This window comes from Ambystoma mexicanum, chromosome 4q (genome assembly GCF_040938575.1).
Source record: "Ambystoma mexicanum isolate Mex_15411 chromosome 4q, UKY_AmexF1_1, whole genome shotgun sequence".
Lineage (NCBI taxonomy): Eukaryota > Metazoa > Chordata > Amphibia > Caudata > Ambystomatidae > Ambystoma > Ambystoma mexicanum.
The window spans coordinates 663,959,630-663,977,355 of NC_090928.1; the positions used below are offsets into that span (position 1 = coordinate 663,959,630).

General features: G+C 45.3%; 1 protein-coding gene across 3 annotated transcripts in view; it reads left to right on the plus strand.

Annotated features, from left to right (window-relative positions):
* Positions 1-17,726, plus strand: part of EML6 (EMAP like 6) — a 3,038,586-nt gene that overhangs the window by 2,465,450 nt on the left and 555,410 nt on the right. For all 3 annotated transcript variants that reach the window (XM_069608236.1, XM_069608238.1, XM_069608237.1), the window contains exon 29: positions 11,118-11,247. In XM_069608236.1, the coding sequence (XP_069464337.1) occupies positions 11,118-11,247 (130 nt within the window). The remainder of the gene's footprint in view (positions 1-11,117; positions 11,248-17,726) is intronic.

The window sequence follows — 17,726 nt, forward strand, 5'->3', positions numbered from 1 at the left end:
TCGAGCAGGTCCGTAGCACGGCAGCACCGCTGTGCCTCCAACTGCTTTGCGGCCGGGTGGGGTGGGCCGAGACGGGCTCAATGTGTGGCGGCTTCAACGTGTGGCTATTTCGGAGGGCCGCTGCGCCCTCAGTCTCTCGGCGTCGGCGGTTCACAGATCTGGGCCGTGGCAGTCTCTGTAATTCCTCAGGCCTCCAGCGTCCGAATAGGCTCCTCCCCCCCTGGAGCCTTCGGCGTCGATTAGGCCGCCATTACAGTGGGACCCCCGGGGACCTTCGCAAACCTCGTTTCGGTGTATGCAGGCTCCGATTTTCTTCGGGTCTTCGCCGGAAAGGCACAGCAGCGCTTGTTCTAGCTGGTTTAGTGATGATTTGCCAGAAATTATTGCCTTTGGAAGCAATTTCAAGGATCAATGTAAGAATCAGGACGGGAGCTCAGCTCTGCTGCTGCCTCACCCCATGAGCTCTGGCCATGCCCCCCCTAATTAGTAACCTAAAACACACAAAAAACTTTCCATTGTGTGAAAAATCAAGTTCTTATGTGTTACCATATTAGGAGATTCCCAAATTCGTTACTGTGCAATAAGTTGTTGCGATTTCGGTTAGGTCTGATGAAAACTAATGAGACTGATTGAATCTGGAATAAATTAGATCCCAATGCAGGTGAATGTAATTTGTGTGTGGAGAAGGATATCTTCAAGATATGCGTCATGTATTAATTTCTTGTTCATCCACCTTGACCCTCAGGGAAAAATATTTCGCAAATTGTGTGCATGATATTGCTTGGATTTCAACTTCTGGTACAGATTATCGGCAGGAAACGAGATTTCATTATCTAGTGCCTTACTGAAACTCTTGAACAAACTGAATTTCGTAACACAGTCATTGTAATTTGCCAAACGGAGATAGAGCAAGGGACTGCAGATAATACTTGTAACATTACTTTTTGAAAATGTGATTGTTGCCCTGCTTCTGTCTGTAGTTTTATATTTCTTTTACTTTTACTGATTTTAGCAATGTGTCTATTTTTCTATGTTCGTTCCTTTTTCTTTATGGTTTTCATGATATAATATGAATTGATAATTTGTAATTGAACTGGATAAAATGTGTAAAGTCCTTTTTTGTGACTAAATGCACAATAAAAATAAAAAATAATGTAAAAAATATATCCTATATCACAATGGCAGAGAGGCTTGCCATCAGATCGTGCAATCAGATCTGGATACGGCTGAACGCATATGATGGTGATTGGCACAGTTCAGAAACATAACTCCTGGCTGAGAGCATCCATATTAGCACAATATGTGCCAGTAAAGCTCCTACATAGGCCTTTTGACGTCATAACCTTCTCGGGGCTAAAACTGACTAGTCTTTGCATAGGTTTTCAATCCTCTAAAATGACATCCATGTCTTTGGGCATGGCTGTCCAGCAGCTGTCAAGGACAGCTGGCAGGAGGCGTGTTTTTTCAACCCTTTGCCTCCTTTGTCTCTCTGGGAAGGTGCCAGAAGGCTCCCAGTTAACAACCAGGTGGACATTTTCCTACATGGAAGAGAAAGAGGTGCTCAAAGAGGGGCTATTATTGCCTCTGTCACAGTCCCCTTGGCCACCCCAGGGGCAAAGCTCCAGTGAAGGTCATTTTCTTCACCAGTGGGAGGGAGAATTTCCCAGTTCAGCTCAGTCAGATGCGTGGGCCTCACAGGTAGTTCAACGGGGTTATTGCCTCCCTTTTATTCAGTGCCCTCCAGACCATGCCACTCTTCATGCTGCTCTACCCCTGGACTCCCACCTCTGAGAGGAAGTCTGTCAACTTCTGATCATGGATGTGGTAGAATTAATACTGCGGTAAGAACGAGAGAATGAACTTGCATGCTATCATGTATCAGAGACTGTTGAATCTGTTCCTGTGCATGGACAAATTCAAGATGGTCAATCTAGGTCAGATCCTCCAAACCCTTGAACTGCAGGAGTGGTTGGTGTCACTGGACCTTCAGTGTGCCTACTTCCATGTGCTTATCTATGCAAAGCACAGGAAGTACCTGAGGTTCGTAGAGGCCCAACATCATTATCAATTCGGCACCCAGGGCTTTCACATAGCTGCTGGTGTTGGTGGCGGCTCACCTTAGGAGGGAAGACGTTCATGTATTTCTCTACCTGGTGACTGGCTCATCCGAGCGCGATCCTCTGACCAGGCATCAGCTCATCTGTCCACATGTCCAGTCTGTTAAACTGCTTTGGCTTTTTCTGGAACTTCAAAAAGTCCCAGATTCATCAGGGCAGTCTTGGGCACTCTGCTGGCCAAAGCTTTTCAGAGGATCGAGTGGCAAACATGTTTTGGACGGTGCAAATCCTCCAATCGCAAAGTTGAGTCCTAGTCTCACAGCCTTTCGTGCGACTGCTGGGTCTCATGGCTTCCTGCATTCTGGTGGTCCCAAAAGACTGGTTTCGAAATGAGGTTGCTTCAGTGGCTCCTCCGTTGCCAGTGGTGTAATTTTCAAGGGAACATGTCAGATGCTCTGCAGGTATTAAGTCGAGTTTATCAAAACCTTACATGGTAGTCCCTTCAATACAGCCTTTTAAAGGGCACATTGCTTAGGCAACCCTGGCATCAAGTGACAGTGGTCACTGACTGCGACCCTGAATGGTTGGTGTGCTCATCTATCAGAGCTGATGGTGAGTGGACTGTCATTTCCATCAGAGTCTAGGAAACACATCAACCTGCTGGCTCTGAGGGCTAGCGGACTGGCCTTGGTTGCCTGTTTCTCCGCTGTACAATGCAACACAGTGAAGGGACAACACAGTGGCTATGTACTACCTCAACAAACAAGGCAGTCTGGGGGAGTTGCCGCTATGCAGAGAAGCAACAAGACTGTGGTTCGGGGTTTGGGAAAAGACATGTCTTTTACGGTGGCCCACCTTGCCGGGAAGGAGAACATCACAGTGGATTTCCTGAGCAGACAGACATTGGCCTCCCACAAGTGGGAGGCATGTCTGGAGGTTCTGGAGATTTCGCCCCTCTTGGGTACTCCTCAGGTGGACCTCCTGGCTCCTGTGCAAGTTGTTCTGCTTCAGGGAATTTCTTCATCGGGTTGCTCTGGGGAACGCATTGACTGTCAACTGGATGTTCAGCCTCCACTATGTGTTTCCGCCAATACCTCTCATTCCTCTGGTTCCCGGGAGACTGCGCCTGTTCGAGTCTACTTTAATCTTGATCGCTGCGGACTGGGTTCATAGAACATGGCAATTCAGAGTTGCTGGACATGTGCATCAGCCCGCCCTGTCGCCTTCCGAGGAGACTAGATCTCTCACAATCAGAGGGGCGGAGTCCTCAGCAGTCTGAACCGTCATGCTTGGCTGCTGAGATGCTGAAATACAAGGCGTGGGACTTTACAGATCACATCCTAGATGTGCTCATCTCAGCTCGGAGGCCCACCACTAAGTCAATTTATGCCTCCAAATGGCATAGGTTCTCGTCTCGGCGCGTGAAGAGGGATTTGTCCCGTCCTATATTCTCTGTTCTGGACTTTCTACTGTCTTTGGCCTGGTGTGTCCTGCAGATTGGCACTATGAAGGGGTACCTGGCCACTTTTCACACTCCCCACTGTTGTGTGAGGATTGTGAAATTAGTTTCTTCCATGTCAGTTTCTGGTTGAGGCGTAGGATTTGTGTTCACGTTTCTTTTCGGTACTCCGTGTGAGCCGCTGCATTCATGTTCTCTTAGGGGATTTTCCTGGTTGCCATCACTTCCTTGATGGGGGGAGTGAGCTCCAGGTGTTGTCTGTTAAACCTCCCTGGTTGGTTTTCTCCAAAGAGATGGTGATGTTGAGAGTGAGATCTTCCTTCCTCCCAAGGGTGGTCTCGGACTTCCATCTCTCTCAGAAGATCTGTCTTCCAGTGATTTTCCTCTGCCTCACCCTTCCAGGGCAGAGGTGCAGTTCCATCAGCTGGATCATGTGTGGGCCCTCAGCTTCTGCGTCTTTTCAACGAGGGATGTCAGGAAAGATTACCAGCTTTATGTAGGTTATGCTGGTGCCTGTGCTGGCAAGGCTTTGACCAAGCAGACCCTGTCAAAGTGGATCACTCTCTGCATCTCAGAATGCTCTCATCTGGCTGGGAAAGATGTGCCTGAAGGTCTCGGGGCTCATTCTAGCAGAGGTCTGGCTGCAACATTGGCCTGCAGGGGGGAGATTCCCTGTCTTGGACATCTGCCAAACAGCTACGTGGGCTTCTCTCCACATGTTTCCAAAGCATTACTCCTTTGATTCCCTTTCAGGGCAGGACGCCTGCTTTGGTAGAGCGGTTCTCCAGAGTGTTCTTGTCTAGGTAGTGTCCCTTGCTCTGCGCCTGCCTCAAGATCTGAGTGCTGCTATCATAGATGAGGAATCTGTGGGAGGATGGAATCCATTAGAAGAACACATTACTTGCCTCTCAGTCTTTTTCTTTCTGTTGGATGTTCCTCCTACGGATTCCGCATCGCCCTCCTAACCTGCCCATCTTTTGACGGACAGCTAGTACACCCTTTCATTCTGCAGTCCCTCAGCATGCTAGGGAAAATGGTTGAAGTGGGTCACGGATGCAGTACCTCAAAATAAACTGATCCTGTTCGGCGAATGCTCAGCAGTCTTCCTCAGGCTCCTGGTGTCTTGGCAGCACCACCCGCTCTGACAGCACTTCTGGGCTGGAGGCCGTTCAGTCGGGTTTGGACATGGCAGATTGTGTCAGCCGGTCCATGGCGGCGAGCACCGTAATACGCAGGTTTGCGTGGTTGCGGAAGTGGGTGTTTGCTCCTGATGTGCAGGCCCGGCTCCTCAACATGCCCTTTGACGGTGAACATCTTTTTGGCAGCAAGGCTGACGAGAGCCTTGAGAGGTTGCAGACCTCCAAAGCTACAGCGAAGTCGTTGGGCGCTGCAGTTTGCCAACCTCTGCCTTTTCGTCCTAGGGGACAGTGCTGGTGAGGCGCCCGGCTCCACAATGTTTGCTTCTGCTTTTCCATTCTTCAAGCCCCGCAGACAGGTGAAATCTCTTCTCGCCAACAGCAGCCTCTTGCATCTTGTTTCCGTCCATTAAATTTCCCAGGAACAGGTATTTGTGGGTAAAAACTAAAACGCTGGCTGGGCTACTGGTTTATTCTGCTCTGCGCTACTCTTTCACTCTCCTTTGTCCCAGTGCTTAAGGAATTATGGGACAAGGAAGTCCATTGTTGGTAGTTTATTTCTAAAGCTTGAATAATCATTTGCAATAGTTTTAAATGGTGACGTATTGTTGGATAAATGAAAATGGAACCTGGAGAAGGTAGTCGTGTAATTTCTACAAGATAGATCAAGGTTGGAGGGTTGGCTCGTTTGATGTGGGGAAAGGTTTCAAATGGGGAGGTGTAGATGAATGACAATAAGTCACAAGGGTCTTGGGTATGAGAATATTATCTTCAAAGGAAAATGGGGGATACCATGTCTCACCCGATAGTCATGATATCTCCCCGGAGGCTGTCTCCTCCCATATGCTCTTTCCTCATTGTACCACCCCCAGGATCAGGTAGCGGCTGCCCTGGCCACATGAGAGGAGGTTACCGCCGGGAGATCAGTGATGAATGCACTGGATTCATCACAACTCGTAGTTTATTTATTGCATTTATGTAGCGCATATACAGCCCTGTGGCATTGAGCCACTGTTACAGGTGCAAGTTATATCATTGGAATTATGGCATACAATACTTTTTGGTAACAATGGATTTTGGCATATAATGCAACAAGAGCAAGGCAAATGAAGTGTTACAGATTAGGAGAACAAAAGTGTTTTTAGAGCTGTTCGGAATACCAAATATGATTTTTCTGCTCTGAGCGAGGGGATGGGGGGGCGGGAGTTCCGCTGTTTGGCTGCAATGTAGGGAAAGCTGGAGCCGCCAGCTTTGGCTCTTCTCTCGGAAGGAGTAGTCAGTCAGCGTATGGTCTTCTGGTGTTAGCAAGATCATTACAGTGAGTAATTTCTCTGTTTGTGGAATGCAAGAAATCCTTTTGATTGGGCAAGGTAGATTGATATTGCTACTACCAATTGCGACACTGGCTTCAGGTTCCAGTGATGAAAGCAGTTGCGACAAGACCCCATGATGCTGGAGAGGACTCTCCTGGATTCGGTCACGATGAAAGGGTTCATTGAGAGATCAGTAGAGTGTTTGTCGAATCCCCGCCCAGATTAGAGCTGGCCATTTCAGCATCAATGGGAGACAATTGGGGAGGATCCTTGGGCCAAAGGAATAGGAGGGAATATACCACAATGCATGGACAGGGTCCATCTGTACACAGCATAGAAAATTACAGCTTAAAATTCTCCATAAATGGTACATCACCTCCACGAAGTTGCAGAAGTTTAAACCAGGTGCTGATAAGAGGGGCTGGAGGGGGTGCGGGCAGGAGGGCTCCCTAACGCATATTATGGCAACCTGTCCTAAAGTGGAGGAGCTTTGAAAAACAGTGGAAGAGTCACTGCTGCACATGGGGGTTTGGGGGGTTCAGATGTGCTCTCATTCCGGAATGTATTTTATTGGAATGTGCACAGAAGGCAGAATGGGACGGCCGTCGGTAGGTCTGTGCTGCAATGCTTGTGGGACATAGCGGCCAGGGAGAAGGTAACAGCTCTTATTAGGCTTGTAGGCATGCAGTTCATGTCGACATGGGGCCTGCTAATCTAATGGATGAGGTCTATGGACATAGTTTGCTACACACCTAGATTATTGAGGGGAGTGTTTCGGGATGAGAATTTGGGACAGACATAAACTAGAGCCGGGCGTGGCTTATGGACTTGAGTGATTAGCAAGGAGGATTGGATCTGCTCTCACCAGCATAAAGGGGGGTGTTAACAGGGGGATTGGGAGGGCTGGATTATGATTTTGCCAGTGGGTTATGTTCTTGTTATGTATGAAAAACTCCATAAAGAGATCAATTAAAAAAAAGGTTTTGCAAAGTTTTTATCTTGCCTTATTCAGCTCTGTGAGCTGCCATTTTTGGCTTGTCAATGTCATTTGAATGCCATATGACACATATATCATATGTACGATTAATTGCAAAGATGTTCTTACAGAATGCAAGGAATGCAGGTGCTTATCCACATTGCACTTGGCAAATGTGGTGGATCGGAAAAAGGACACAGAGGCTGTAAAGATTTTTTTAAGCATAAGGTTTATTCGAGGGGATTGGGTCCTCCGACGTATTCCATATCTTTGACAGTAATCACCATAGCTGTGCTGCTTCTGAAAATCTTTCGGCGTCTGCGTCCTGCGCCAATGACGTCGATACGCCGCCCTCGAGGACCTCCTCCGACGGCCGTCATCACTCGATGTTATAAGTAGGACGCACGACGCCCGTAGCCTCAGTTGTAGTTTTTTCCCAGAACGTGTGGCACCAGTCTTCTGCCAGTCTGACCACACAAAGCCTTGCAGAAATGTAAGCTGCAATCGCATAAGAAATTCTGTAGCGGGCAGGGAGGGGGCGATATGGAATACGTCGTCGGACCATCCCATCGAAAGAACGTTACCAGGTAAGAGAGTAACTCGTTCTTCGAGGGGATTGGGTCCTCCGACGTATTCCATATCTATGACAGACTCCCAAAGCAGTACCAATGCAAGGAGGTGGGAAAAGAATTTATACTACAGAAATTTAGAATGCCCAATGAAATTACGGAGCAAAGGACCGCCTTGCCAAAGGCCAGATCCTGCCCACGGATGGAATCGAGGGAGTAGTGAGGTACAAAAGTATGGACCAAAGCCCAGGTGGCTGCATCACAGATGTTACGAATAGGAACTCTGTAGGGCATAGAGGTAGCCATACCCCTGGTAGAATGGGCCCGCAAGCCGACCGGCGAGTCCTTACCCGCCAAGCGGTAACATTCAGAAATTGCCAGAATAATCCAGAGAGACAAAGTCTGCTTAGTCACAGCTTGTCCCAAACGCTTTCCAGCGTAACCAATGAAGAGTTGATCATCCACTCTGACCCGGGACGTGCGTGAAATATAAAAGCTTAAAGCTCTCCTAGGCAAATCCATGTAGGCCAACACCTTGAGGGCATCAGGAGTTCCTCCCGGTGAGTTCCCACGTGCCTCGACCCTTAGGGAGGGTGTTTTGAAGCAGGCTCACCTCAATAGCCTTAGGGGGGACTCGCCCCCCCACCCCCAGGGAGAAGGGACACATTCCCTCAATTTGTCACACAAGGGAATGGATGGTTAATGTTCTGTGCCTTTTGATGTGTACGTTTCACAATCTCTTTGGTAAAGTGAAAGCATAGTCACATTACATCTAATTGCTAGTGGCTTAAATTAAACCTGAAGATCGGTGCCATATAAATGTGATACTTACAACATCTGTGTGCTAGTAACAGTCATTTAAATTCTAGTTGGCACCATACCCATGTGCTTGGTGAATGAAACTCGGGATGCTCATGTTGTGTGTTTAGTCATCACTGTGATACAGCATTTTAACTGGTATAAAATACTTTCAACATAACATCCAAGCCTATGAAAAAATGTTTTAAATTCATAAACATTATAATAATGGCCTGCAGTAAGACTATTGGTCTACACCCCATTGCAGAAATTAATATCCATCCATTTTTTAAAGTCCGAAAAGATATACGAGCAGCTGATAAAGCATTGTGTTTCCAGCCAACAATGAACATCTTTAAGTTCTCACAGAGCAAGAAATATCAGTCAAATTCCAAGCCTGTATGGCTCTCTGTCATCTATAAAAATCAGTGTTTCAGTTAACTTTACAGTTTTCCAATTTCCATCAAGGCAAAAACAATATTCAGTAAACTCCAAGTGTAAAGAAAAGAGCTGATTAACCCAGCAAAAATAGTACTTTGCAGCAATTTTCCACTTTTCCACCTGGGCTTACGCGCCTAAAATAGCTCTCCAGTTGTCTGTTGAGTCATGTCGTTCAACAACCCTTGCTATACCCAACAGTTCTATGGGTCCCAATGCAGCTCGGTGAAACAAAAACAAAGACCGCATTCAGCTATCCAACGCAGAACGCCATCATCCTTTTCGCCACAGAACAAGTACTGCGAGTCAGAAAGGCTCTCTGTCAACCACTTCACAGTACTATTAAATGTTGTTCCTCCTCTACACGTACAAATAGGATTCCTAGAGCCTCCCGCACACCTCACAATCTTGATACTGCAAGGAGGATGCCAAAGCTACCTTGTGATTAGTGTTTGCAACTACTCCTTTGGATCAGGAAAGGAAAAAGACCACTAGAATGATTTGCCACTTAGTCATTTGAATACAGCTGGCATGCAGCACAGCCTCTGGATTTGAATATTAGTATATTGTTCTTGTCTGACAGGCATGTATTGGGCATGCAGAACTTTTAATGTACTTGATTATTCATTCTCTACATTTCTATGATACTTATTTGGCTTACTGTAGCAGACTTTATATACATATGCAAGTGGCTGAATGGTCTTGCAGCTATATATCCTGAGGCCTGATATGACACTGTTAGTATCTGGCTTCAGGAAGAAGTTTGCAACATGTGAACTTGAAACAAGTTAATGTTTTTGAGGCACTGCCTAGCTCTGCAGAAGGAATCCCTGTATTGGGGGAGAATCACATCTCTTTGGCATCGTAACTAGACCTCTATTTGACTATTGGTGTAGCCTTATTTTAGGAAATGTACATGTACATGTTAAGCAGTCAAAGGAAGCCCATTTAAGTAGCCGTTGAACAGATATGGGTTCAGGGCCCTCGGTTTAGAGGCAGAATCCTGTGTAAAGGATATATTTAGTAGCAAGGTATTTATTTAAAGAGCTTTTCGTCTCTTGTAGGACAGGTATTAGGGTTAGAGAGTAATTTTATGTTCCCAGTATTAGTAACGCGTCCTCAATGGGTACAGGAAGCCTGAATTCCACCAGTGTCCCTGGGTGTCATGAGGAAAGTAGTGTGGCTTTTGCAATGCCTCAACCTTGCTCGTAGAGCGTGTTCTTTGGTGTGTCCTCTCCCTGTCTGCAAGAGAGGTAAGCAGGGACCCTAGTATAGGGTCGTAAAATGTCCTTCGCCACCAGAATTCTGCATCAGTCAGCTACGAACAGTAGAAGCTAAATACGCATGACAGGAAAATAAATATTAGCAGATACTCGGTTTGTCTCGTTCAGTCATCATATGTACCTTTCCCTACTAATTCATTGCACAATAAACCCAACTTGTGCAGTTACCAGCAAAGCCTGAGGCTTGAACTGCCACTTGGTGCAACAGAGCCCTCATTGTACTCTTCCTATTTTTCTACTGGGCTGATGTGATATTAGGCCAATCACTGTGTGGCAAAAAAGGAAAAATAAATGGTTTAATTAAACAGTATAACCCAAGCCGGGACAGGGGGCATTACCTGGCCAGTTAATCGCTTGGGCTTTAACAAAAGCCCCAGGGGATTACCTGCCTCAGTAAGGCACCCCCACCCTGCGAGGGTTATACTTCTATTAATATCCCAGCACGTTGTACCGGGATACTAATAGTGTTTTTTTATTTTTATTCGAGAAACAACGTGTTTGCCGTTTCTCAACTTAATAAAACACTGCCAAAAAAGATGGCTTCAATGGATCGGGTAGAACGAAACCATACATAGTCCCTTCTCCCTTACCATGGCAGCCTTTTGAGTGTCGGCGGCGCTCAGGGAACACTACTGTTCCTGGGGCAGGTAAGGAAATGGCAGCGGCAGGTTAGTGGGAAGAGTGTGTGGGCTAAACATGTGTAAAAGGGGGTGGGGCAGAGGGGAGCACTTACCTGAGAGACGGGGAAAATGACAGCCTTGGACTGCGAGGAGGCTCAGAGCCCCCATTCTGAACCTCCTCATAGGCTGGGAGGCCGAAACCACGCCTTCCACCGGTTTACTAATGGAAGTTGCATACCCTCACTTTTACCATTACACTGTGTATACTGTAAAATGAAGCGAATAATGCTTAGCAGCCCCATGTATTATTGACATATGGGCTACACAGTAAGGATAGTTAAAGCACAATTGTAAAGGGAGAAGTATTTGAATGTAATTTTTTTGAATGCCATTTTCAGTTTAATAAATATGGCCAAATCCATGAACTGCTGATCTTACTCTCCTTATTTTCTTCACATTACTTCCCAGGAGCTGTCATTAGAGCATGTATTTGGCTACAGAGGATTTGATTGTCGCAATAACCTTCACTACCTCAATGATGGCACTGATATTGTTTTCCACACTGCTGCAGCTGGCATTGTCCAAAATCTTTCAACAGGTAATCTATAACAGAAAAGTGGCATATGATAGTAAGTAAATTGTGAACAAAACCATAACTAAGCATTCCTTAAATTGCCAGGTACCCTTTCTGACCAAAAGATATTTTATTTTTATATGTGTTTGAAATGGAGGGAAAGTTATCACCTGTTCCAGCAGTGCATTTCATAATACACAATGAAAGAATTAAATGGCTTCTCACTGTTATTCAAATGAACACGGCCATTGTTGGAGGTTAACACACCATTTAGACACATCTGTGTTAAGGGTGTGGGCAAAGGGACTGGATGAAAAAAATGTATTCAAAATGCTGCATAGCCACTGGAAATTGTACTTTTTCTTCAATCAGAAGCCCAAAGACAAACCTTTGGAGCTATGATTGACTCTCTTCCATGCACTGCATACAGAAGTTGTGTGATACTTAGTGATGTAACAAGTGACCGACTGCATCAACTACAGCGTACACCCACTCAAAATGTGTAGGGACTTGGAAACAAATTGTCAATCTATATTTCCCAACCTTTAGCAGGAGGAAATATAAGCTGCTTTTCTTTGTTACACACAGATTGGGCAAATCAGGTAGATTTATCAAGGTAGGGTCATCTCTCTAACTCCCACAAAGGCCTACCCTCACCATCTTATAGGTTCTGGCCATATGGTAATTCTCTTCTCAGACCTGAACATTGATACTGCTATACGGTTGTAAATGTTTGCCAACCTCATGGTTCCTAGAAGGAGTAGAGAAACTGATAGTGATTGCCTGCTTGGCAGGATGCGCTCCTCAGGCACACCCTGCTCCAGTCCCTACTTGATTACCACAAACCTTCACTAGCACTCATCAATCAGAAGCACCAGTGGCACCTAACGTAGAGCAGCGTTCCAATTTAGCACTGCACTGTCAGTCCTGTGGTGACAGAAACACTCCCACCTGACTTCAAAATGGTGACTATAGTTTTTAAACCTGCAAGCACTGCTAGAGAACCCACTAAGTGAAACCAATTATCAATGGGAGGTAAAAAATTACCACCAGCTTTAAATGCCAAAAGGTGTAACCAAAACAGCTGCAAAACAATGCCCATTACCTGAACCAGGCTACAGGATCACCAGTCATGGGATTCAGGGGTTCATCAAATGCATTTGAGGAACTATATAAGCCTGCAGTTGGTTGCAAGAGCGGACAGAGTTTGGACAAGCATCATGGAGGCAGGAGGAAACTATGAGGCGAGAGAGCTAAAAACCTGCCGAGACCAGAACAAAAGAAAGGAGTTGTGTCTCAAGGCGATTGAGGGCTATATCGCATACCCTGGCAGGAACCAGAGACCATAATGAAGAAATGGTTAGGGCTAAGGCTTTGGTCCAGGAGGGAGACTCAGGGATGATATCTCAAAATAACGAATCCTTACAACTACCCTAAGCAAGGGGGAGGAAATACTAGCTGGTAGGAGTTGGCCAAGAACCATGCTGGGCACTGTGTCCTTGGGACTGATTAATTAAGATGAAAGATGGCTGCTATATCCCTGAAACTGTGAGCTTGTCACTATTGCGTGGAAACTGTGTGTTAGATAGGGATGACTGATGAGGAAAACTGGTCCTTTTGCTAGTTCCATACATTACTGTAGGCAAAACCACCCTAACACTTTTTAATATAATGGTCCTTTTTTGAGTATTGTAACCACTGTGCCTTACAGGTGTTCTCCCAGCGCAACCTTGTGTGTTCAAATGATGTCTTTCACGAGGACAATTATCAGGCTTACTTAACTAGCCTCGCGGCGAGGGCTTCCAGCTGGTCCAAACTCCCCATTTCACTAGCAGGCAGGATTGGAATACTTAAATGGTGGTATTACCCCAACTCCTGTACCGATTCACTAACCTTCCTGTGTGGCCTGGGGATGTTTTTTCAGAACACTGCGCCAGATAAGCAACACCTTTCTGTGGCATTCGGGGGCTTTCCGCCTTAAGCTGTCCACATTGACCGCTCCCAAGGAACTGGGTGGGTTCAACGCTCCAGATTTCATCAGATACTGGGTAGTAGCCCAATCACAGTTTGCGTCATATTGGTTTAATACCACTGATCCCCCCCCCCACACACGTTCGGCTGGATAAACTGGCGGTCTCGGACCGCTTGATAGGTTCCCTGATCCTCAAACCAGCACCCCCTGACCCCGACTCTGCAGACCCGGCTGCTGCCATGTCCTTAGCATTGCCCAAACTTTGGACAATGGTCGCCATGCTTCACCCATTCCACGGAGACCTGCCATTATGGAACTTTCTTCCCGATGTCCCGCATATCCCACAAAAAGTCGTATCTCACTGGGCAGATGCTGGCTTCTTGGCACTCCGAGATGCCTACGAACAGGAGAACTTTGAGTGGCTAGATCTTCCCTTACCCCTTAGACACCGGCCTTCAGTATGGCTACAATACTCCTCACTACGGAAGAATCTCAAATCCAAATTCCCTAATTTCCCCGCCTTACCCCCTGACGAGCCTATAGTGGCGGAACTTTGCTCCTACCTCTCCTTTAGGGGCAAGGTGTCGACACTGTACTCTTTACTGCAGAATAGGGCGGCCCCCTCCTTTACAGGGCTGAGACGCGCATGGGAGGAGGATCTTGGAGTTGAGCTCACTGACGAGAGATGGTCCCGAATGTGTGCCCGCACCCACAATGTATCCTACAACACTAAATTTAAATTAATACAATTCAAGGTGCTACACAGATACCATAATACACCAGTAAGGCTACATCGCATGTTCAGCAGCGTTCCTCCCAGCTGCCCCGGGTGTGGCATGGATCGAGCCTCCTACAGTCATATGTTATGGCACTGCCCCCGTCTCACCCAATTCTGGTTAGACGTCTGCTCCACACTATCGGATGTCCTTGAACACACTATAGCCCCCAACCCATTACACTGCCTGTTTCATGATCTCCCACAGCTGCCCCGCGACTCTAAGAAACTTGCAGGTCTAGGCATGCTGTTGGCAGTCCGCTGTATACTGTTGTGTTGGCTCCGTCCCAGGGCCCCTACCTACGCACAGTGGCTCAGGTCAATTACATGGGCTCATGATACTGAGGAATCCTGGAATGCAATGTAACACTCACACTCGAGGCCAAGAGACATCGGGCGGAAGTTCCGGGACTATATGGCTGCCATGGCCTCACCCACAAACTCTGTCGTGTCCTCCCCCGAGGGCTCCCCATGAATGATGTCTTCCCCTGATACAGTTGTTAATGTCCAGTCTGCTGCCTCACTCTCTGTATACTGTAATTGACGCATGATGTGTTGCTCATTATGTATGTTGCTGGTTTCGTTGGCTCATTGCTGGTGCCATGTGGCGCCTTGTCAGTTTCTGGTGTGTTGTCAAGACAAATAAAGAAAGTTTAAAAAAAAATGAATGTTTTTCACCTTTGTCTAGTCTGTTCTGCTGATTCCTCGTCACCTAGAGGTACATGGATGCATAGCTAGAGGTCTAGAAAATGATTTTCTTGTTGGTTGGAAGATAGTATTAGCTCACATTTCTATTTTTCATTTGTAATAATAATTTTATTTTGAAATATAACAAATAAAATATTACAACAACCAGTCCAAACCCGGCATTCAAATATAACAGAAGTATACCATATAACTGGAAAGGAACAATAATTAATTAACCAATAAAATCCAACTAATGAAGACAAGGGAAAGAAGAGAAAGATAGAAGGAAAAAGAAAGGAAAGAAAGTCAGAAAGAAATCATAAATACCAAATACAAATAATTTCAACAATCAAACACAGGGATTATAAAAAAGTATCACATAATAATTTGGAAAGAACATAGTAAACCATAAAGCAATGGCAATGAAAAGTTCCAGGAAACAGGACTGTTCAAATTTAACTCATACATCACCAATACACATCGAAGAAGCTTCCCCATATATCCCAAAACTTGGCAATGTCTCCCGCATTCTTGTGGATAACTTTCTCATAGGTGGAGATAGTGAGTAGTAGTGAAGTACCTGCTCGACTTCCATGATCGTAATATCTTCTTAGCAACCATGCAAACGCGGAGAAGCCAAATCTTTTGGCTGAATGAGACTTCCTCCATCAGAGACACATCTCCCAAGACCAACAGAGAGGCAGTCATGGGGACTGCACAGCACAAAACTAAACCTAGTCTCTCACATACCCCCTCCCAAAACGTTTAGTCTTTGGGCAAAACCAGATTAAATGACTGAGGGTACCTCTCGCCCTTTTACATTTCCAGCAAAGTTCGTTCTCCAAAAGGTGTCTTTTGAATAACCTCACATGTGTCCAGTAAGATCTAAAGTGTAGCTTTGTCTGCGAGGCTCTAAGGCCCCAATCCAGACTCATTAGGCACTTATTTCCACAGCAGCGATTTGTATTTTATATCTCAAAGCAATCTTGCCACTGAATGGCCACTTTGGTGACTTTAAATGTAACTAATATTCTTACTGAATATGAGGCTGGCTTAAGTGTATGTACATTGTAGAAATGGTGCTAACAAAATGTGGAAAGAAATATATAATTATTGACTGCTGAAACAGAAGGTGTACCTTATAACGTTCATAACTTTTTCATTAACCCTGAGCCCTCATGAACTATATACATGTGCTGTAAAACCAGTCTTATTTTACAACGAAGAGTATATATTTTATGCATCCTCATTTCAGTTTGGAGGTAGTAGAACCCTAGCCATCACACCCCCTAAATCCTTGGTACTCCCAGTCCCCAATTATTATTTATCTGTGCCTTAAAACTGCAGCTTCATTAGGTTGGTTGTAGCCTTAGCTGAATAATTGTACAGAACTCATTCTTCCTGCAATGCATCAGCTTAAAGAACCAAAGCAGACACTCATGCTGAATTAATGGATACCTTGCAATCGCTTGCAGAACCAAAGAAAAAGTGATATAGCTGTGAACAAGTTGCTTGGTTGGTTTGGAGAGGTTGCAAGAAAAAAGACAACTTAAGAGTGATCAGACAGGGTTGTAAATCCCAACAGCTTAGAAACCTGAAAAAGGCTTTAAAGCTATTGCTGACGTTGAGAACACATGTTCCCTTATTTAAATGGTGAGCAGAGTTTCAAGTTGCTCAAAAGAGAAAAACGAAAGCTTCTGGAAGTATGTAGCCAAGTGGACAAGCTCAATACAATCTGACACTAAAGGGTTGGTTGATGTAATGAAGCAAACTTAGATACAGCATAGTCCAGTTCAGACTGAGTAGAGCCAGCATGCTTAGAATGGACTGAAATCATCCTGAACAAGACAGGAGAAAAGTCGACCTTTCACCAAGGTCACCCTCACTGACCTCTAAACTGATGAATAATCATGCACTTCTCTCAAATGAAGAAATCAGTGAGCTGTTAAATGATATTGACATTCTACCGAAAGATTTTTGATTACAGCACAGGCAGAGTCAGAAAGTGAGGGTTACAACTATATCTAAACTTGAAAATCCTAATCTTAGACAAAAACATCTTCCATTTAAGCCTCAGAAAGGACCTGGCCCTAGAAGGGAGGCATCCTTTAATAGTTGGTGTTGAACATCCGAAACTGTACGAGATTCTCCGGGGGTCTGAGAAGGAAGGAGGTTGCTGTTTTTCACTACCTGCCATTATATATATAATCATATATAATCATATGACACTGGAAGCATAGGCCCATACAACAGATGTCCAATAGTTAACTTATTGGCAGAAGAAGTTTATGGAGATTTTGTTGCCCCAAATATCCTTCTTTCTAAGATTTCTACCTCTCAAGGGAGCAATAACACATTTTGATGCTACTGAACCACTCAGGATTCACTTCTATACTGAAGGCCACTAAGCGACGAGCAGAGCGCGCTTGGCGCAAAGACCAAAATTTGGCAAACAGAGTTATCTGGAAAACCCATGCCAGAACATACAAAGACGCCATTGCGGAAGCAAAGCAGACTTATTACAATGATCAAATAGCTTCAGCTGATAATGACACCAAGGAACTTTTTCGCCTTTTTAGGTCCTGGGAAAAACCGGAAGTTTTAAATCACTCAATTATCCCCACTAAAGAGGACTGTGTTAGAACACAGAAAGCCTTCTCTGATAAACTTACATGCGCCCAAGATAAAATTTGGAGGCAATTACCTCAACAAACCCTTGAGATAAACCCTACTTTAACTCAAGAGGTCAATTCTTACCATATGATCAATCACACTGAACCACAAGAAGAGGAGCAAAAATCAATGGATACTGGTTTTAAATTCCCTGAAATCACATTGGCAGAGATTGAAAACATCATGAGAGCTATGAATCCTACCAGTTGTCCAGGAGACTTGATTCCATCGAAAATCATATTAGATCATCAAAACATCTTTGCACCATTTTTGTGCAGATTTGTAAACGCCTCTTTCAGGCATTGCACAGTTCCACAAGCCATTAAATCAGTGGCTGTTACCCCCCTTCTAAAAAAAGCTGGCTTGGATCCTAAAGATGCTGCTAACTATCGTCCA